The following is a 23,243-nucleotide window of genomic DNA, read 5'->3' on the forward strand; positions in this document are numbered from 1 at the left end:
GTATGGAAGGTGCAATACTGGTAACATGCTTGTTATGCGGTTAGCACTCTAGCAGTGCATCTCTGTGGTGTCCTGGATTTCATTGCCTGCAGTTTGTATGTTCTCACCTAATTTGTGTTCCTCAATCAGTCCAAAAACATTGTGGTAGCTTCATTGGCTTTCACACAGAAGGAGGCACTGCATGACTGTTGAGTATACTGGAAGCTCCATTTGTGGCACAGGGACTGATGGCTTTGAAATGCTTTGGGAAGGATAAAGCCTCCAGTCCTAGATCCACATAGTACCTGTTAGCCAGAACTCAGAAATTTGTCTCAGCTGTGCATTGGCCTTTTTATGTCTGATGCTATAGTCTCTCTGCTGGGTGAAAAGGCTGAGTGCTGATAGAAAATGAATAGGGAGCAGAGCTTTCGGTCTGTTTTGTGGAACCCATTAGGAGGCACCCTGTTAGTCAGGATTGGACCTGAGTTAGTCAGGATATGGACTTGCTGTACAAAACCCTCCTGCATTTAAACAGTGTGTTTACTGCTATGCTGAATACAAATGCATGGTTTACTGCTGCCAATACTAGTTGAGACTGCCGCCTCCCCCCCCCTTCCCCCCCGTACAATATGTATATGTAGTTCTCCTAAATATACTCGTTAAGTACTCACTGACCAGAGCTCCTGGCTCTCCACATCGGCCCTCTGTAGGTGTGCCACAGGTTGGAGCCTGCTGTTTATTAGCAGACGATTTATGAATGGTCTTAGTCCTGGCAAGATCTTTCTATCTTTACTCACTAACCATTGTGACTGAAACTTGTGTGCATGGCTACATAAGATGAAGATTCCCTTTTTTACACTTAGTTCAATGGAGCTCAATTTATGAGTGTTCCAATCTAATTGGGGGGGGGGGCAAGCTAAATCCTTTCATTTCTGCCTTTTCCTTTACTTCCTTTCCTTTACTTCCTTTCCTTTACTTCCTTTCCTTTACTTCCTTTCCTTTACTTCCTTTCCTTCCTTTCCTTTTTCGTAGGGATGTTCTGATACCGGTGCCGATACTTGACATTTTCACAAGAACTACCGGGGTCGTAGTATTTGTAGCTGTGACTGGGCCCTGGCGCTCCACCACTGTCCTGAAATCATTAGACTGTATTGTTTTAGAAAAACTGTCATGTCCAGAGTTCTTCTGTAAGAAATGGGCATTTATTTATGTTTATGAAAGGTGGAATTTCTCTTTAACGGCAGGTATGCCTTGGCTATGACCCGCACCAGCAAAATATTTTTTATGCGTGTATTTGTCCGTTTTGAGTGTTTTGCCGTTGTTTGTTCTATTTGGCCCAATGGAAAGCAGTAGCCTCAGTGACATGTAAAAATGCTTAAATCATTTGTGATGTTTTAAGGCTTTTCCATTGACGTCTGTGGGGACAAGGCCTGAAAAGAAGCCCATGTACTTTTTCACGCTACAAGCTTTCTGCTACAAACCAAAGAACGCTCAGGTGTGAACAAGGACCATACAGAACAGTGGGATTCTTAGTGTAGAGTGCTTTGGTAGCTTCAGGCCTACAAAACAATTACTTGTGACCTGGGAGCTTAAATCTCAGGAATGAGTGCACAGAAATACAAATCTTGTGAAAGGAAAATCCGCTCCCATATTTACGTTTTTCATCTGTGTTTTGGGAGGTTTACCTGGAGTTCAGCTTTAATAATATATACAGGCAAGTTGAGAAAGTTGGCAGATGGCTCCTTCTACATTTCCCCTTTTTGTTAAAGAAGACCTTCGGTGTAGATTATGATGTGCGTGGTCTCCTAGGCTAGCTTGAGGATGTCTGTAGGGGTGAACAGAAATCGGATACATCTGAAGGTTTGCTAGAGACTACCGTAGTTGCCGGCGTATAAGGCGACTGGGTGTATAAGACGACCCCCCTAATTTTCCACTTAAAACATAGGTTTTGTGCTATATAAGACTACGCCACTTCCGAGGCAACACCATTTAAAAACATCATGGATGGATGTGCGGTAATACTGTATGTACGGTCGCTTCAGCTACATACAGTATAACGCGCTGAGCCAATCATGGCGAGCAATGTGTTCTATTAATGAATACAAAGCTTGCTTGGATTGGCAGAGGTTGTGTACATCGCTCGCCGTGATTGGCTCAGCTACTGTATGTAGCGGAAGCTACCGTACATACAGTATTACCGCACATCCAGCGGGCTGACAGATTAGGGATGGTCGTTTTGGGCCAGCTTGGCCTAAACGAACTAAAGGTATACATTGTATACCCCGCGTATAAGACGACCCCCATTTTTAAAGTGTATTTTCACTTTTGCAGCCAAATTGTTGGTCATTCTCTTTAATGCATATACTGTTTAGAACCTTGGTTCTCAACTGGTGGGTCGCAACCCCGTGTTCAGTGGGTCTCCGCGTGCCTTCTACTTTTCTAGGTGAAAGGCTTCTCGGCCTCCTCCTAGCGCAGCAATGTCAGTTCTTGCACTGAGCAGCCATTCAGAATATTCTGCTCGGTGGGGTGGGCTGGATCTATGGCAGCGAGGGGGCTCCATCCATCCATACATGCATTACTTACAGCTCACTCACAGTGCCCTCATCCATGTTTTAGTGTGAATGGAGGAATCTGCAGGCTGAGTACAAAAAAAAAATCGACTAGTATATGGCCAGCTCAGCTTTCCTATCTGCTCAGACATAATGGAAAATATAGTGCTCCCAAGCACGGTTTCATGCAGCCTTCACCAATGTCTTGAATGCATTGGATTGTGTTAATTTACACATTTATGTTGCTGTACCAGTCTGAACTTTGTAGATGGTGCAGTCAGATCTCATCATATCTGGCTAGCTTTATATTGGCTGCTTTTTGCGTTTTTTTTTTAATATAAATTTTTTAAAAAAAAGTATATAAAAAGTGCTATAACAAAAACCCTAAATCGGGACATATTCCTTTTCTAAAACACCAATCCTCTTGTAGCCCATAACTGTTGTTGGCATTAGAATAGGCAGCATGTATCCTTGCGGAAAATATACGTTCAATAGGCTTGATTCATAAAGCTAGCACACCAGGATAAAGATACTTTTAAAAAAGTGACCATCCAATAAGATTTGAAAATCATTACTGAAAATAAAGATAATAATCTTCATGTAAAGCTTTGTGTATGAGCCTCATATGTCTTTCCTTTTTACAGGGCCTGTTCTCATTTACTGGCTTTTAAATGGAGTTCTAAAAGTTCCTCAGACTATAGACATCACTGGGAAAGGAGATTTAAAATGCTTTGTGTTCTTGAAAGGCATAGGTGTGAATGATGTTGCGTTTAGTAATGCTTCCCCTAGGATTTCCATATACAATATGTATGTAGTGATGTGTTGAAGGTTGTGTTTCCCGTGCAGCAATGCCATCAATGTTTGCAGAGAAGCGTTTTCCCATGAGTCTCTTCCATTGTTAGCATTATCGATCCAATTCAGGTTGCTGAGCGTGTCCTGCATATGTCTCCGTTGTGCCCTCAGATTGCGTGTCAGCCAGACCAGTCCTTTTTTTCCTGGCGAGCATCATAATTGGCTAGGCAGGGCTTATGAACATCATCTCATCTCCTTCGACTGACTGACATTACTCTTGGAAAGAGGAAGCAGTAATATGGAAGCCGCTCGGATGTCTAAAGTGCTGGAGAAGGTGACGCAGTGCAGCAGGTTGTAGAGCGACATTTGCAGGACTGTACTGAATCTTTCTGCACACTCTGTGCCATAGGCATTAGGCAGTGGCCAGGTAACTGCTGGACTGTTCTAGCTCAGCCTTAAAGCCGTAGATCTCTCTGGTCACCCTAGATTAAGTATTTGGTACACGTGGCTGTTCAGACTACAAATGTCAGCATGCCCAGCCAGCTGCTGCTATGCCATGCTGGGATTTGTGGTTCCTTTCTATCAGCTGGGACGGTTCTAGATCGCATTTGATTGGTTTGTGGCATTGCTAGAGTTAAGTCTTAGAGCTGTTTGTGCTCGCGGTGGGGTTTTTTCTTTCGCTATCGATCCTTTTATTTCTGAGTGCTTTTCTGCACAGACTTTCTAATGATCTGCTTTACAAACCATAAGTGCAGCAGTAAAATCTCTGACTTGCATGTTGTATTGCAGAACTGCAACTAATATACATAGATGGAAAGAGACCCAACATGCCATCCAGATTCCTGTAGATTTGTATTGTAATACACCGATTCCTCTTGGTTACTGGCACATAAGAAGCTGACCTTGGAGTGGCTAAAAAAAAGGGTCTGTTTTTTTTTGTTTTTTGCATGGAAAAGCTTTACCAATTCCAGCTACTAAAAGGTTGTGTGTAATGAGCAAAGTTCTGAAAATTGGACCGTGCTGTACTGTAGTATTTCTGAGGTCTGTGTCATTTGTTGCTGGAAGATATATTGAGTAAATGGCTTGTAGTTGGCAAGTGAGCCTGATGTTCTGAAAGTGCAGTTTGCATTTGTTTTTAATGTAGAAGCTGACTTCATTTTTGGTGAGATGCAGGTAAAAGTAACCGGTTCCCTAAACCTTTCTGTTTACTTCCCTGCTACCATGTTGGCCCGGCAGGTCAAAGTAAGAAAATTGTGTGTGCCTGGCCAGAGCTTACACAGAGAGAAGGAACCTCTATGTACCTCCATGTGACAGCTCTCAGGCCTTGGCAGTCAAACCTGCATTGTGGGAGAAAGAGGATCATTGCATGCTCCCCCTTATCCAAAAGGACCCAGGTTAGGTAGGGGAGTATAAGCGGCAACGTAGGACAAAAGGCATTAGACAAAATAAAGGTTCACGTTACGGTGGTGAGACAGTAAATGTCAAATAAAACTAGCATGTGCAAAATACAATTTAATGTGTGTATATGAAGGCAAAACGTTTTTGTGGTTTTTTTTGGTTGGCTAGAGTGTTAAAGGAGGTAAAGGATTAGAATTCCTGTCATCTTTACTTCTATCCAGGGTTCTGTTAGTTTCAAACGCATTTCCTGCCCTGCTGATGACCTTTTCACCAGAGTGGAAGTGGCGGGGAAAAATTGTTACGTGGAAAACAAAAAAATAAATTTGAGGGGGTTTTAACCTTCCCTTACTCTACAAAAAACAAATCGTACATCTTTCTTGTCCATTGACAGACGCAGGCAGTCATTCACTTTCAGGTTATACTGCCAAGTATAGGAGGATTGGACACTAGCAAGCAAAATAACTGTAGGCCCGCCCAGGATGACCCCTCGTACTACCAGCATACCTGTTTTTGCTAGTGTCCTAGGAGGATGTTAAGACTAATCTTTTTTTGGAAACACCTTTTTCTTTTCTTTAGCATTTTTGTTTCTTCAGTCAAGACTCTTGATTTAAAGAAATCAATCAGAATTCCGGTTTCTAATTTGTATTTTTTTTTTTTTTTAATCCATCCGAGACATTGCACTTTCCGCTCTCATCCACAAGGTGGAATTCCTTGCAGCCAATATCTCTGCAAGAGGAGTTTCTCAACTCCTCTTGTGGCCTTGCAAGGAACCCCTTCTAGTTTTGCATAGGGACGAGGTGGTGTTGAGGTCTAGGACTGTCCTTGCCCAAGGTAGTTTCAGCCTTTCGCTTTAACCAGGACATCGTTCTTTTGTCCCTTTTTTTCCTTCCATTGTCTGAATGTGGCTTAGGCTGTGAATCTAGCCATCATCCACAGCTTCTTTCAGAAAGGCTGATACACTTTGTCATTCCCATAAGGGTACACCAGCTTTACATTGCACCATTTCTAGGTGGCTCAAAGACCATCATCCAAGCCTATGGTCCCAAAGATTGAGTTCCACTCTTTCCTGTCAACGCGCACGCTATCAGATCTGTGGGTGTGTCTTAGGCTTTTTGGCATCCAGCAACTGTTTCCTAGATTTGCAAGGCTGGTCCTCTGTTCATATGTTCTCTAAGATCTAACTGGTGGATGTTCGGCCCTCATCTGATGCCAGCTTCGGGTGGAAGGTCCTTCAGGTTTCTCTTTAAACTGTGGGCAGTCACCAGTTCTGTTTTCTTGGGCCTGTTGGCATTTTTTTGCTGTGTCGCCCACCCCTCAGTTGGACTGCTTTTCCACATTTCTAAAGTGACTGACTTCCGTTTCAGTTGATGTTTGAGAGGTCCCCCCACTTCCAGTCTGGTAAAGCATCAGCCAGACAGGAAGTAGTCAATTTGAGGGCGCCCGGTTAGACCTGAACACCTTACTGAAAAGTAAGAGAAAAGATTTGATTTGAGATATGTTTAAAGACACCGTTCAGGCATTTGTTGGCTGCTATGTCCCTAAACAAAAACATGTTTCACGTCGCTTGATGGAGGAGCCCTGTTAGTCTCCAAAACATTGCACTTTGCTGCGAGTTGCATTTTGTTCACCAATAAAAAAAAAAGTACTATACATAGAAGAGGGTGCTATGCTGGAGAGGTTTTATGCAATTTGTTGTTTCGTGCGGTTTGTTGGTTCCTGCAGCACCCCGTATATGAGGTTAAAACCAGTGTGGTGTGTGAGGAAAATCTATTGATTAAAGACGCACCTCTAATGTCTATTACTGGCAAATGTCCTCTGCTGGTACCCCATACACAGTCAACTGTCCAGCCATTTTTAGGTCAACAATCCATTTCAATGGAGCTGTTCACATCTCGTCGCTCAATATCGCTTGTAGCTCGTCGCTGGTAGCTTGTCGCTCCTACATGACCCTTTTTTTCAAGCGATTTTGCTCCTGATTGCATACAGCCCAATAGGAAAAAGTCGCTCAATATCGCTCGATTTTCATGTCGCTCAGTGTGAATGGGGCCTTAGAAATAGTGCCTGGATCAAAGTGTAGTACCTAAAATGAATCAGTTGGCATCAGTCTGGTTTTACTTTGCTAATGTAATTCCTGATTGATTTTCTGTTTTTCTTTCTTTTTTAATTTTGGTTTTTATAAGCCCGTGTGCAGCTCTGATATGATAAATTCAGTTAACTTTTTTTTGCTGTGATTACAGTTGAGGAACTTTGATCCAAACCCACACCCTCCCCATAGTGAACACCTGATAGAGCAATGTTGCCTAAATGCTACCTTTTTGGCCATTACCGTCAAGGGTTAAAGAAAGACTATTACACCAACACCTGAGGAAAATAACTTAATCCTCACCAAAATGAATCTGATCATAAAGGTAGAAGATGCCCCCTGGCCATGAAGGGGTTAGCATTTCCCATAAGCATTAATTTGACTTCAATGCTGTCCTTTTCTGTTGTTAATGGGTTTTCAAGTCTTAATGGTCTGTGTACAGCTTTGATTCATGTTTATTTTTTTTCATCTTTCTCAGTCTGAATCGGGTTATGGATCAGAGACTAGCTTACGGCGGCATGGCTCGATGGTCTCCCTTGTGTCTGGAGCAAGTGGATATTCCGCTACATCCACATCATCATTCAAGGTCGGTCATTTAAATCATGTATTTGCTTCCAGTTCTGGCTCCTGTGTTATGTAATACATAGTAATATACTGGATTATATATAATTGGAGGAGAGACTGAAGGTGTCCTTGCTTCTGCTCTTTGCCTCATTTTGTTTGGATATGTGTGGGATAGTGGTAATATATAAAAATAATGAAGGTGAACATAGTTCATGAAGTTGAACACCATTGTTTAAATGTCTTTTTAGCAGTTTTTCGTGAACACCTATATGGGCTAAACAGAGGGCTGTCACTTTTGCCAGGAGTTCTGCAGTTTTTATAGAGCACATAAACACTGTCTGGATTTGACTTATTCCATATGTTACCTAATAGAGCGCTTTGATTTGTTGCCGTTTTCCTTTTCCAGAAAGGACACAGTCTACGAGAGAAACTTGCTGAAATGGAGACTTTCCGTGACATTCTATGTAGGCAGGTTGACACTTTGCAGAAGTATTTTGACGCATGCGCTGATGCAGTCTGTAAAGATGAGCTTGAGCGAGATGCAGGTAATTTTCTTTCAGCTGTAGATTAAATTACTTCTGTTGTAAATAGAAAAACCATGAAAAAGTATGGTATCTTGAGGTTGCAGGTTAAAATATAGGTTGGCTCTTCATTTTGTTCATATACACTATATTGCCAAAGTATTGGGACACTCCTCCAAATCATTAGATTCAGGCGCTCCTTGAAATCTCCTTGCTACTAAATACTCCACGGTCAACTGTTAAGGACATGACACACTGCTCGCAAAGGCAGCACGCCACCGCTCCGCGTGCAGTGTGTCACGGCCTTTAGTGGTATTATAACAAAGTGGAAGCAACTGGCAACAACAGTCAGCGCATGCTGAAGCGCACAGTGTACAGAAGTCGCCAACTGTCCGCAATAGCTACAGACCTCCAAACTTTGTGTGGACTTCAGATTGGCACAACAACAGTGCATAGAGAGCTTCATGGAATGGGTTTCCACGGCCGAGCAGCTGCATCCAAGCCTTACATCAAGTGCAATTCAAAGCATCGGATGCTGTGCTGTAAAGCACACCGCCACTCGACTCTAGAGAAGTGGAGACGTGTTCTCTGGAGTGATGAATCACGCTTCTCTGTCTGACAATCCCATGGACGTGTCTGGGTTTGGCGGTTGCCAGGAGAACGGTACTTGCCTGACTGCATTGTGCCAAGTGTAAAGTTTGGTGGAGGGGGCGGTTGTGGTGTGGGGTTGTTTTTCAGAGCTTGGCCCCTTAGTTCCAGTGAAGGGAACTCTTAAGGCATCAGCATACCAAGACATTTTGGACAATTTCATACTACCAACTTTGTGGCAACAGTTTGGGGATGGCCCCTTCCTGTTCCAACATGGCTGCGCACCAGTGCACAAAGCAAGGTCCATAAAGACATGGATGAGCGAGTTTGGGGTGGACGAACTTGACTGTCCTGCACAGAGTCCTGACCTCAACCCGATAGAACACCTTTGGGATGAATTAGAGTGGAGACTGCGAGCCAGGCCTTCTCGTCCAACATCAGTCACTGACCTCACAAATATGCTTGTGGCCACCTTCCCAGAAGAGTTGAAGCTGTTATACCGGGAACGGGTGGGCCAACTCAATATTGAACCCTATGGACTAAGGCCAGGACACCATTAAGTGGCCCATACACTGTACGATTATCGTACGAGAACCGCGGGAAATCCCACGATCGTACGATTATCGCAATGGAAGGCGTGCGACCGTTTCTACTGTACGATCACATGTCTTCCGTCGAACAAGCAGGCTTGAAAACCTGGCCTGCTTGTTCGACAACTAGCCGAACGGGCAAGTACGATCTGCCTGTCAAAGATGGGCAGATCGTACGAGCTTTTAATAAGCTTACGACCATCGCAAGAAGGCGTATGGGCACCTTTATAGTTCATGTGCGTGTAAAGGCAGGTGTCCCAATACTTTTTGGCAATATAGTGTATATTCTACGTAATTTAAGTGTACGTAATCATCAGAGGTGTGAAATCTGGGTGTCAGGACCACGGATGGTATTGCAAGCAATATGTATGGGTCCCCAGATTATTATACAACATCTGGGCCTTCAGAACAATGGAATACAGTGCCATGCATCTGGAATGTCCTCTAGCATAGACATTGTGCACTTATCTGTGATATCACTGCATGGTTTCTCCTGTGACCTTTACTCTTTTGTTCTGACTACTATATAAATGTGACGAACAAAACAATGTTTTAGCTTGGTTACTTTTTATAAATTAGGATTAAAAGTGACTTTGAAACCATTTATTTCAACACAAAAAGCTTCCTTTGTCTAAAAATCCAAAAGCTCTGAGGTTGCTGCTGGATTCTGCCATCATGTATGTGATGTCACCAGGCCCAGAGCTTTCACTCAGGGCTTGTTCACACCAAATGCGGACCAGATCTGCATGAGTTTCTGCACATGCAGTGCAGTGTGTTTTTCTGCGTTTGTGCCGGGTTTTTTTGTGTGCCTAAAATGGCCTTTCAGTGCGTTCCAGGGCGTTTGCATGCATTTTGGTGCGTTCGAGAGCAGAAAAAATAGGGACCTGAACATTGGTTTGAACTAGAGCCCAAAATACCATTTTGGAATACATTTGATGCATTTTGGTGTATTCTGCAACTGCTCTGCATCTGCTTGGTGTGAACAAGGACTCGATCGTCGCTCCTTCTTCGGGACCTACATGAAAGGTTGTGAAGGGAGGATGATTTTTTTTTGTATTTTTTGCATATATGTCACTAAGTGTCAGGGTCTTTTTAAAGATTGCTTCAAACCTTAGTACTGGGGCTGAAACAACTAAGTGATAATAATTGATAATGAGAATCCTTGTCAACGATGAGCATTTATGGTCCAGTGTAGGAGAAAGGGCAAATATTTAATCTCCCATCGCTGTTAGTGAGACATCTGCCTGTGCACAGCCGGCCTTGCTAAAGGTTTTATGTTCACGCTTTTCAGTGTGGTAAAAATTAAAACACAAGTTTTATATTGTATTTTCTTTGTCAAATTCTGTCCGAGGAGAATGGTCAGCGAGGGACTGTAATATCACAGCATCACTTTGTCTTCCTGGCAGTGCTAGCCTCATAGGAGCCTGTCGCACAAGGGCTGTTTGTGTGTGTGATCTGAAACAGGATTGGTGACGAGTTAATTACTGGAGCAGAACAACACGTTTGGTTGGTTGTTTGCTATTGTCTTGTATACAGTGTACTCCGCTGTCACTGCTGTGTACCTAAAATGACAGCCTGCAAAGTAATTCACTTCTGCTTGTTTAGTGGTTGAAGATGATGAGGAAGACTTTCTTCAGAACCATGCAGAGGGGGAATACATTCACACAAGTAACGGCAATAGAGATAAATGTAAGTTGATGTATTTTGTATGCTTTTTGTATTGGAATAATTCCTGCTGTTTTTAGTAAATTCGCCTTTATATGCAAATTGTACAGTATTTTCTGATGCAATGTTGGTACAATCTAATGGTCTTTACCCCAACCTGTCCGTCTATCTCCCACCTTAACTGCCTTTAGACGTTCCCTAAAGACTCATCCCTTCAGGGAAGCCTATCGCACCTCAACCTAACCACTGAACCTTCACATTCTCACATAATTAATTCCCACACAGCTACCTCATGTATCACTTACCCCTCCTCCTTTAGATTGTAAGCCCTCAGGGGCAGGGCCCTCCTCACCATCTTGTCTTGAATTGTATTGTAACTGTTATGTCTTCCTTACATTGTAAAGTGCTGCGCAAACAGTTGGCGTTACATAAATACTATGTAGTAATAATAATGTGTGGTAATTGAATATATTCTGAATGTTTTGCATTGTTGGAACCTGTCTTGTATAAAGGTAGTTTTCCTTTTAAAATTACCTTTTATTTTTTATTTGAAGCCAATCATTAGTGTAACTGACCAGAGTGATTTTTCTCCCTTTTAAACCACAGTAACCGGTTTTCAGTTTGTAGTCAGTGTTTCTGGTAATCCTCATACCCCATGCTCCTGTAATTGGCTCCCTGCCTCCCCTGGATGACGTAAGACACTGCCAAAATGCCCAGATGTTGGCGTCCTAAGCAGAATGTAAAGGAAACATTTGTAAAATAGTGGGATGTCATTCAGACTTCCTAAAAATGCTAGTTGCTTCAATGTCCCTCCAATACTTTGGGTCAGTGACCTTGAAAAAGTATGCAGACTAGAAAGGGAGAAGTCGTGACGTGTGATCTGTTCACTCATTCCAGGTATGTTCTAAAGCAGGGGTAGGCAACCTTGGCCCCTCCTGCTGTGATGAAACTACCATCATGTCTCTGCCTCTGGGAGTCATGCACTGGCCATACACTGTAATATTTTCTTTGTTCAACCTGTGAGCCGAGCAAAGAAAATATTATATTCCTCCAACACTTTTGAGCATTGATTGTGGAATCTGCCGCTGTTTGCATTGTATTCTGACGGCGGCCACATAACCAAACAGATTGCAATATGAGGCTGCCAGCTTTGTTTGTTCGAAGATTTTTTGACATTTCGATCAGCTTCATCAAGAACCAGCTGAGATTCCTATAGTGTATGGCCAGGTTTACTAGATTAGAGTGCTCAGGACATTTGCAGAGGGGATCTAGTGCCTTGAGTAAGGTCAGATTACTACATGTAATGCTAGTCTTGGTTTTATATTGGGTATTCATGTTGCCTTGAATTTGCATCTTTACAGCAAGTTGTGTTCTCTTATCATGATACTTTGATCATCGTAACTCTCTAAAGCAAGTATTCCAATTGTGATTTTTCTTCTTGTACTATATACTGCGTCTTATGGAAGTTTAACTTTTTGTTCTAAGTGCAATTGTCTTTTCTTACAGTGTTCCCACATGTAACTCCCAAGGGGATTAATGGCATTGATTTTAAAGGAGAAGCCATCACTTTCAAAGCTACTACAGCAGGAATTCTGGCCACTCTGTCACATTGCATTGACCTTATGGTAAAGCGGGAGGACAGCTGGCAAAAAAGGCTGGACAAGGTGGGACTCATTTCCAGTTGTAGATATCATTTCGTCCATCAACTATATTACCATTAGCTAGTTTAAAATGATGTGGCAGCTGTATTTTAGGCATATTGGCCTTTCACAAGCATTGCAACAAGTTTCAGTATTAGTAACTCTTAAGAAAAGTACTTTGTTTTAAGTGGCAGTGCAACAATCATTGGCACAGGTTTGAGTGGCCTTGAATGTGTATTGTAGTTTTGGCTATTGGAGTCATTCTGCAGAGGGAGGAAAATGGAATCACTAATCTGCTAGCTTTGTGTCTGGTCTCCTTCTGGTTTCCTGGTACAGTGAAGAGTCAGGCTGTGACATCACCCAGTCCAGCTTTTTCTTCTCTTCAAACAATATTGTAGTGCACCATATTTGTTTGACAAATATTTATACAGCACCAACAATTTACTCAGCGCTTTAGTGCACATTCAATCTAAGCTTACAATCTAAGGTCCTTATCTCACATGCACACAGAGTCATCTTAGACAGGAGCCAATTAACCTTCCAGCGTGTCTATGGCTATTAATGTGGTCAAAAGATGAGCACACACTTAGGTTTTTGGGTAAAGTTTTTCCACCAGGGAATTTAAGAGCCATTCAATCAAAAGCCAGCAGGTAGTTTTAGTACATAAAGGTGTGTGTAGATCAGTCATCTTTAAACATCTTCATGCATATCCTAGTTTGATAGCAACTCTGACTATGTAGGTAGCTGTTGCTGAGTAGAAATAACTTTTCGTTCCTCTCTGTAGGAGGTTGAAAAAAGGAGACGTGTTGAAGAAGCATACAAGAATGCCCTGACTGAACTAAAGAAGAAAGCCCATTTTGGAGGACCAGACTATGAAGTATGCCCCCTTTCAGGGAAAGAACTGTATGATTGGTGCTGTGCAACTGTGAAACTTTCTTGATGTTGCTTCTGAGGGATGGCCTGCAGCTAAGGGCCAAGTCTCTCCTCTGAGGTCTCACTGCACAATGTGGTAGTCCTAGTGCCACAAACGTCCATTCTTTTAGTCCCCACTTCTTGCAGCACTGGTTTCCTATATAACTTTCACCCTCCATTTCACTTTTTCTAATGCTGTAGCCTTAGCTGGTTGCCAGAGCTGCATTTGGTTAGTGGTATGTTTGTAAAGGTCCAAAGATGGCCTTTTGATCTGGTCAGTTCTAATCCTACCAGTGCTCAGTAATTCAGTTCTGTTATAGGAATGATTACCAGAATAGCACATTTCTTCACTAGCAAACACACCTCAGCTGCTCATTTTACCAGTTTGCCAAACTATCCAAAGCATTGTGCTTTTGTCACTTTTGTTCATACCACAGTGTTGGTCCTCCACAGATACGATGTGCTTAGTAAGTGTTGTCACCCTTGCACAGGAAGTGTGTTACTAGCAGGGGGGTGCTTGAGGAAAAAATACAATTCCAGCCATTGCTCCCACCAGTTATCACCATGGCCATGTTTATCTTGGGTTTTTAGTGCATGGACCCTTCCAGCACTCGCATACTACCCTTTTTCCTATCTCAACATTTCAAGAATCCTGCTAATCATTCGACACAATGCAGTCTTTCATCTTGGCTGACAACAGTGATAGCCAGTTCTTCCTATACTCGGGGAGAATATGCAGCATGCAAGCACAACAGCTACATCCTACAGATGGTCACATTACAGTCCACTTGTGCTTATTTCAATGACTTAATAATTGTATAGAATGAGGGCCTACCTTTTTAAACCGATGCAGTTTGGTTGAATGGATTGCTTAGGCAGGCCCTTGCATTATATGCATGATTATTAAGATTACAGTCACATGTACAGGATTGGTCAGTAATACTTTAGTATTTTACATTCCAAAAACGAATTTGTTAATACAAAATTCTCTTGCTGTATGGACAGCTTTACACAGAAAATCCCTTTGTATGTGTTTAATGCACAGAAAATAACAATGTCTTGCTTTGACAGGAGGGACCCAACAGTCTGATCAATGAGGAAGAGTTCTTTGATGCTGTTGAGGCTGCTTTGGACCGACAGGACAAAATTGAGCAGGTAATGGTGGTTTAAATGATACAAACAGAAGACGGTGAATAAATACAAATCTAACAGCTCACACTAACTGTGCTCGCACACTACACTAAAAGGTGCAGTTAGTTGTCGTCTTATTTAATTGTTGGGTATTCTGACAATGTTTTCAAACCTGAAACGGCAGTAAATGGATATTCAGCAAATACCGTGCTGAAATGCCAGAAAGCAATATACTATAAAGGGAGGTGTGTGTACCTGCAGGGTGATTGTGACCTTTGATGCAGGAGCTATGGTAAGCAACCTACTTGGAGCTCCAATTTCAGAAACAAAAGTTGAATTGTAAAACTATTACAAACATTACATATATTTTCCATACAAAAATACCTGGCATGTGTCCATACTGCAGAGCCCACCATGTTCAGATTATTAAACATACACTATATGGCCAATCGTTTGTGTGTACTGTGCCATCACACCTACACTACATAGCCTAAAGTATGTTAATACTACAGCATACATGTGATTGGGAAAGGCCCTTTTCTGTTCCAGCATTACTGTGCACCTGTGCACAAAGCCAATTCTATGAAGTAATGAGGAGATTGTGTGGAGAACCTTGAGCAACCAGCACAGAGCTCTGATCTCAACACTATTAAATGCCTTTGGGGTGAATTGGGATGTCTGCTGCAAGCAATGTCTTCTTGCCCAGCATTACCTGACCTCACAAATAATCTTTTGGCTGTATGGGCACCAATTCCCTCATATTAGGAATGTGATGTCCAAAAACTTCATATATGTTTGGTCGGGTGTCCCCAAACATTTTGGCCAATATTTATGTACACTGTGGAGCATAGAGACCCATTTTAATTCCATATTATTCCAATGGCTAACTTTCATGTTAGAAAACAGGGAAAACCTAGCAAGGATCCAGCCTCCTAGCAACTGAAATCGATCCTAAACTTCCATTGAAGGCTCCGACCAAGCTATCCACAGCTTCATATTACCTTTCAGCAGGAGAGACAGTGCCGTCTCAGTTTCTAACTTAAACACCTGCTTTACTATCTGGAACTAATCTGCTGCAAAATGCACAATTGATATGTACACTTGTGTGATATCATCTTTTCAGTTGTATCCCACGCTTGGCCAGTCTGTGTCTCTGTGTCTGTGGAGAAACCCATGCAAATAGGAATACATGAAAACTCCATGCAGATATTGTCCTGGCCAGGATTTGAAACAAAAACCCATTGCCACAGTGGCCTAGTGCTAACCGCTAAACTCAGATTTGAAACAAAATCCCATTGCCACAGTGCTAACCACTAAGCCGCTGTTCTGCCCCATGTACACTTGGTGCTATATTTCAAGTGCATATTTTTGGGCTTCCTTTTTGCGATTCTGTATTCCAAAAATGATCTGTATGGTAAAGGTTTAGTGAGCCAGGTTCCATTGAAAAAAGTTGTCACATGAAGACATGAAACTCATTTCCCCCTAATTGAATTGAGCCGAATGTGTTAAATGGTTCCCACCATGCACAAGTGCTTCCAGGTGGCTGTTGATATTGGACTTCATCACAGATGTCCCTCTTAAACTAGAACTTAGTTTTCATCAAAAATTGTTACCGTTTATTATTTTTTTTTAGTCAGTGCTGTTAGAAAGTGTAAGTTTAGAGATGACATTGTAAGACTGCAATCACCGGTAGGTGGAGGGAGAATCTTCTGTATTTAGCATGTTTGTTATGTTTGCTGCCACCTTGTGGGCTCTGCTTACAGTATCACCTAGGATTACAACCCATAAAAAAAATCTGAGATCAGTTTTTACCGAAGCTTTCAAATTATTAGTGCCTATTATTTTTGTAACAGTGTGCAGTAAAAGGACAAGAGCCTAGCAACATTCATCTTTTACAGCTCCCATGCAGAATTTTTCCATAAACATGTCAGACAGTCCGTTGGCCCAAGAACAACTCCGGGCAAAACCTTTAACTTTTGCAGTGGGGCTACTGCAGGGGTTATGTTCTTATTTTTGCCTACGGTTAAAAATAGTTATACCTGCCTGATCCTCCGAGCCGGCCGGCTGTGACAACACTCCTTCCTGCATGTCTCCTCCTCCACTGCAGAGATGGTATGTCGCTCGACGTCCTCACGTCCTATACACCAGGCTTTAAAATCTCCACTCGCCCCCTCGCAATTGGCGAGTGAAAATTGTGTGTGGACGAGTGCACTGTACATCTCGGCATCTAAGTGCACTGTAAGTCCCTTTTCTTTCTTCCTTACACCGTGCGTGACTCTGACCTCTGCGCCGTGCGTGACTCTGACCTCTGCGCCGTGCTTTTTTTTTTTTTTTACCCTAGACAAAAATGGGCACTTAATCCCTGCAGTGTGGCAAGGGTTAATAAAATATGTTACCCAGCATTCCGCTTTGTCTTGCTGTGGGGCAACAGAGATGTCTCGGTCTAAAACCGTTCTTTTAGTGTCTTCTTTAAGGGTCCTGGTAGGAGTGCAGGTTTTTCACGTTGTTTTTGGACATTAAGCAGGTTCCTTTTAATTTAAGATTTGTCAGTGCCTTAAGCTGGCCATACACCTATAGATGATCTGCACACTTTCTATGGTTAGATGGAAAAAGTGCAACAGATTCCTCCATCTACGCTAAACTGTGTGGATGGTGGAATCGCCTACTGGGCCAAGCTCCAGTATCTTGCTAGTCGGCCCCGCTGGCTTTCAAAGACCTAAACAATCTGATTGGATGCAGGTAAAGTTTTTTTACATTGGATTACTGCACAGACCTGGAAGAAATACACAAAGCACACCAAGAATCAAGCATACGCAAGACTTGTATTCAGACCATTCAACTACAGCAAATCAGATGACTAAAATAGGACTAAAACTAAATCGAACCATTTTGAGTTTGCAGTTCTTTGTATGACCGGCACTCTACTATTAAAGTATTCATGTGTCAATTATTGCTGGTCATGTGTAAATGAGCGTTGTTTAAAGGGCCGGGCTTATCTAGTTGCATAGTGCTGTTTTTTCTCTAAGATATGTTTAAACTGTTTTTATATTGGTCTGCTGCTATAACACACTTGTTACTTTTCCCCAGTCTCAGACGGAGAAGAGCCGGACACATTTACCATCCGCTATGCCAAGCTGTGACGCATTCACAGGGGTCGGAAAGCACAGATTTGCCAGGACAGTGAGTCTGCTACTTTGATTCTTTTATCATATTTATTGAAGTGTAATGTACCAAGACCTCCACATATGCCAGAGGTTAATAACAAATAGATTTTCAGTTGTATGACGTTTCCATATCGAAGTACACTGACTAATATCATAGGAAAGCTCTCTATGATCACTTCCCTCCATTAAGTAAGCAATACATTTGCTGCTTGCCTGGTGTAGAACACGCTCAATCAGTGTAAGGGCTTTGGGCCTGTGTTTATGGGGACATACGGCTTACTTTCAGGCACATTGCAATTGTATTTGATATCAGTTTGAATCACTTCTGTGATCATTCAGAATTCATTGACTGATGCGTTTGACCTGCTAAGGGGCATCAAACTGCTTTGAGTGGGTTTTACATTCCCATTGACTTGTATGGTTAGAGAAGCAGTTCTGATGTCAACAGCCAGGTGACTCAGGCTCTAAGAGTCAGTGTTGAGCTGTGAATGAGTGCAGACTGACTTGTACAGATAAGGAGGTCTGCCTTCTACAACTTACATGTTTTTGGGTGATGCATCCTTTTTGGGAACAAGAGTTAAAGAACTCCAGGCAGATCTAAAATGTAACCCTTTCAGTACAGGGGGGGGAGCCCCACTGCAAGGGTAAGTGCTCTTTTTTTTTTTTTTTCTTGGCGGTTAGCGCTTACTACTTTCCCCTCCGTTCTGGCTACGGAATGCTCCTCAGCATCACGTCCAATGCCGATCAGTGGACCTGCATAAGACATGTCAGCAGTCCACTGGAGCCCAGGGAAAGAGGCGGCGGGCATTGGTCTGGCGGCCCAGAGGGAGCGGGGATCAGGTAAATCTGCTTTATTCCAGGCCCTTGACCAAAACAAGCACTTAACGCTTGCAGTGCCAGGTAGCCGTAGTACAAATGTTGTTTTTTTTATTTGCCTGGAGTGCTTTAAATCTAATAAGATATCAGATAACATTGTCACTGGAAAAAAAATGGTTAACTGACCAATCAAAATCTTACCAGCTGAGCTTTCTAAGCACAGAGTTCATGACGTGACCTATTGGAGATCTCACACATCTGCGTGGGAGACATAAACTCGGCAACTAAATAAAATTGGGATTGAAGTTCCCCCTCCGTGTGCTCTTTGTTTTGCAATGACTTGCCATTTGTACTTATCTCCACCTGTTTTGTCTTTTGCCATCTGTCTGGCAGCCCCTCTGTCATTCCCCTGCAGCTGATTTAGTCAGTACTACTAGCGAGCACAGATTTGAGAGCCAGGTACTGTTATTGTACAAGTGAGACAGTTTGCTTTTCTTTTCTTGCACTCTTTATATAACCAGACAGACCTTTTGTGTCTTTTTCTGAATGCTGTAAAATTAATTTGCATCAAAACTAAAAAACCTTTAACCACTAACTGAAGCACTGAAAGACTTGTTTCCTAACGGTGACACTTGCAAGTGTATGTAATGTTATTTATATGCGACTGTCACTAAAAGCATGACTCCCTTTGCTCACACTAGATACGCCGTGGTGTATAAACCAATTGGATATATTTTTAATGTGGTTAGAGAGACTTAGTGTAACTCTGCAGTTATAACATCATTTTAAAATTGTGTCCTCCAACTGACAAGTCCTCGTGTATACACGGTTCTATTTTCTTTGTTCAACCTGCAGGCTGAACATAGAAAATAGATTCCTCCATCAATGCTTACAAGTGTTGGTCGAGGAATCGCCTGCTGTTTCCTTCGTATTCTGAGCTCATTGGCTGCTAGCTCTGTTCGTCTGACAATTTTCCAAAATGCTCCTTGGATCAGCTGATCCAGAGATGCCGGTTGGAAAGGTACCAGCAGCAGCACCCATGCATCGAATTTCGGTTGGTTCAGCAAGAACGGGCCAAAATTTAAAGCGTGCATACCCGGCTCAAGAATATAGTGTTCATCTTTTCTGGGGATGATCAAACACTGTACTGCTGAGCTTCTACCACAGTTCTGTGAGCCCTGGAGATTTTCTCCACCCTCCATAATATGGACCGGCAACCCGACATCATCCTGTACAATGCAGGACCAGCGGCCACATTAGGAAGGGATGTGACCACAGGTCTTGCATTGCACTGATGACATTGACCAGGGGCAAGCAGAGTGGCTTCGGGGGTGGGTGGGGATGGTCCTCACGACCGGAGAAAGGAATTACTCTGTTAGATTATCCCTGGAAAAAAACGAGAAATAAATTCTATTTTAATTTATCACTGCCCAAAATTTTTCTTGAATATAGAAAAAAAATTCAAAGGAGCACAACAAAAATACAGCATGTCCCTTTTTAGGTGTTGTGCTTCACTACAGAGCATCTAGTGTGAATAGGCCTAGAAACATTGGTTTGATATGGACCACATTTCCTGGCTTCTGCTCTTGAAAAATGGACTTTGTGTATTCACATCTTAACAGTATGCATTTGTTTTTAAGTTCTCCATTGTCGTCTTAAAGTCCAGCTTTGGTCAAAACAGTTGTATTTGGGTGGGGTAGTTTTACAACCTCTGTCAGGTTTTTACTGCTGTCACTGGAGAGATTTGCCCCTTTGTTCGCGATGTAAAGGAGTCGGAGGAAGTGTAGGGAAATCTCTCCACCTGTACAAAAACCTTTTTGTAGGATCAAAAGAATTGTTTAACAGTCCTGTAAGACTTCAAAAATATAGGGGATCTCAAATGTGCCCCTTACAAAGGGCCGCCTAATTATATTCACCATCTGCAATTACGGGAACACATTTGCAAATTGCTGCGACTGAAAAGGACATTACATTTTACATCAACAGAGGAACATGTTGTTTACGTGCATGTGATGTTTTCCATTACAGTAGACTGTAGGGATTTGAAAAGACTGATTAGACCACCCAGACGAGGTCACCCCACCACCACTTCAGGTGGCCATACACTCTACAACCATCGCAAGACTTTAGTCTTGCGATGGTTGTACAGGGATTAAAAAAAACGTACGATCTGCCTATCTTGGACAGGCAGATCGCACTCTCGACCATCGCAAACGAGCTTCCGATGACCGCAATGCTGAACGGGCAGTGTGCGCGTGCGCACACTGCCCGTTCGGCATTTGTCTTCCGAGCACCGTTCTAACGAGCATCGTACGATTCCCGGCTGGTTTTCAAACATGCTGGTTCGACAGAAGACGTGCGACCGTACAGTAGAAACAGTCGCACGTCTCCGTTCACACTGCTCGATTATCGTACGAAAAACCGATCGCATACGATTATCGTACGATAATCGTGCAGTGTATGGGCACCTTTACACATCCCAAACCCTGTCCCCGGGATGCATCATGATGAGAGATTACTACAATGAAAGCACAAAAACCTGACAGACGTTCTGTGACTTCCTCACCCAATTTAACATAAAATTGTGGCTTGGTTTGGTTCTTAAGTAATAGTAAATGTATTTTGCAGGTGGAAGAGATGGTACAAAACCACATAACATACTCGCTACAAGATGTGGGTGGAGATGCCAACTGGCAGCTTGTTGTAGAAGAAGGAGAAATGAAGGTAATAAAATATGCTTTTTACACAATGATTTTATGAATGTGCTTGCTAAAATATTAAAGGGCAATATTTTAATACGGTTCCAGACCCACAAGGTTACTCTTAAGTACTTCAGACAGGGCATGCAAAATGCATAAGCTGAGATTATCTTCAGTAAGAACCCCATTTCAAAACCTTCACTAGAGCAATAAGCCAGGCAGCTTATGCCTGCAAATGGTAATCTTTTCCTTTTCAAAAGATGCGCTTTCCCAGAATGTGATGAATGATCTGTAACTGGAACCAATTGTACTATGTATCATATTGTATTATGTATATTTTATTTCCTTAGCTCTCACTTAATAAGAGAGAAATACCTGCTTGTCATGGAGCTTCCCCAGTATGGATCTTTTAACAATAATATAATTTGATCTGAAACCTTTCTCCTGCATTTCTTAATAGAAATCAACTTTGTTATAGGTATATAGAAGAGAAGTTGAAGAGAATGGCATTGTCCTCGACCCATTAAAAGCCACCCATTCTGTGAAAGGTGTTACCGGGCACGAAGTCTGCCAACACTTCTGGAATGTCGAAGTGCGCAATGACTGGGAAAGTAAGTGGCGGTTTCCTTTTTTGCGTTTTTTGTTTCACGAGTTATATGTACATATTGACTTGTATATATTTTTCCACAGCGACAATTGATAACTTCCATGTGGTTGAGAAAATATCTCCGAATGCAATCATCGTTTATCAGACGCACAAGGTACGATGCTTGTACTGTACACTTTGCAAATGTATGTAAATCCGCATCAGAGAGCCGACAGTTAATGGTTGCTTGTGATTGCAGAGAGTATGGCCGGCTTCTCAGCGGGACGTCTTGTATTTATCTGCAATCAGAATGATTCCAGCTGCTAGTGAGAATGAAACGGATACTTGGATAGTGTGCAATTTCTCAGTCGACCATGACAGTGCTCCGGTGAGTATACTGGCTGTGCAGTGCTGGTGGGTAAGCAGATTTCAATAGAGAGGTTGGTTTTGTTTTTTCAGTGAGTAGTTGTAAAAAATGTGCCGTTCAGCCTTAAAAATTGCATGTACATTTGTTCTGTGCGAATGGGGCAAACATAAATGTTAGTCTTTTCTTTCCTAGTTGAATGTAATCCATTCATAAGATTAGAGAGCATCAGGAAAATACTGCATTATGGATACATGCTGATCTCATGTGGTTCTTGGAGCCATCTATTGACCATAATGCAATCTTTTTCTATTTCACTCTAAACTTATGAATGGAATACATTCGGCCTGGAAAGAAAATATACGAATACCAATAATTTTTGCTCTGAGGGATCTTGACAGTATCTTTGGGATATACCCAGCTGCCTGATGGATTGCCTTCCCGTCCCTTGCCTGTCCCTCCAGTGGCCGCTGGAGGAACAGAAGGAAGGTGGGAATCCCTGTGGGGAGTGGTGACTGACAGTCCACGATCTCTGCAGGGAGGAGACAATGTGGTTGATTTACTAACCTTATAAACACACCACGAACATGTATACACCTCTGTAGTGTGTTCCCTCCCAGCATGATCTATGGGTGGAATCTAAACACCTTTTGTAGTGTGTACACACCCAGCATGATCTATGGGTGGAATCTAAACACCTTTTGTAGTGTGTACACACCCAGCAGGTGTGTTGTGCAAAGCCAAGCATTGAATTACAAGGTGATGTTGTGTAAATTAGCTCTATGTTGTGTTGCTTGCGTTGATGAATGCAGGAATGTAAATGCATGAGCTAACCATTTTTGTCCTAAACTGTGAAGCAGCATTATATATGCATCATGTGCATGATTTTCCCATATATGGCATTAGTGGAAATATGCTTTTAGAGACTTTTTGGTTGATAAATACGTTTTGCTGTGTGAAAATCACACGCACCTGGTGCGTGTGTTTAGGTTAGTAAATCACCCCTAATCAGTCAGCGGTCACATGATCGCTCAGTTCTCTATCTATAGAGCCGGCATGTGAGAGCTGCAGTGTCCCACGCTGGCTCTAAGCATTGGGAAGAGTACATTTTACTCTCCCAATACTTCTCCTTTAAAAGATAATGTAGGTCTGTAATCCTTAATACATCAATACATAAACTTCTTGCATGAAAGTACATGTTG

The 23,243-nt window shown here is 42.4% G+C and overlaps 1 protein-coding gene across 2 annotated transcripts in view; it reads left to right on the top strand.

Annotated features, from left to right (window-relative positions):
- The window catches only part of COL4A3BP (collagen type IV alpha 3 binding protein), a 78,450-nt gene that overhangs the window by 49,620 nt on the left and 5,587 nt on the right, over positions 1-23,243 (top strand). Inside the window, exons 4-15 of one of the 2 annotated variants that reach the window (XM_018567840.1) lie at positions 7,280-7,387; positions 7,772-7,910; positions 10,670-10,753; positions 12,236-12,393; positions 13,154-13,246; positions 14,353-14,436; positions 17,500-17,592; positions 18,786-18,851; positions 21,021-21,116; positions 21,570-21,702; positions 21,782-21,852; positions 21,937-22,065. In XM_018567840.1, coding sequence (XP_018423342.1) covers positions 7,280-7,387; positions 7,772-7,910; positions 10,670-10,753; positions 12,236-12,393; positions 13,154-13,246; positions 14,353-14,436; positions 17,500-17,592; positions 18,786-18,851; positions 21,021-21,116; positions 21,570-21,702; positions 21,782-21,852; positions 21,937-22,065 — 1,254 coding nt within the window. The remainder of the gene's footprint in view (positions 1-7,279; positions 7,388-7,771; positions 7,911-10,669; positions 10,754-12,235; positions 12,394-13,153; positions 13,247-14,352; positions 14,437-17,499; positions 17,593-18,785; positions 18,852-21,020; positions 21,117-21,569; positions 21,703-21,781; positions 21,853-21,936; positions 22,066-23,243) is intronic. The other variant, XM_018567841.1, reaches the window with a different exon arrangement.

Source organism: Nanorana parkeri, unplaced genomic scaffold (genome assembly GCF_000935625.1).
Source record: "Nanorana parkeri isolate BGI_ZX_2015 unplaced genomic scaffold, ASM93562v1 scaffold1101, whole genome shotgun sequence".
NCBI lineage: Eukaryota > Metazoa > Chordata > Amphibia > Anura > Dicroglossidae > Nanorana > Nanorana parkeri.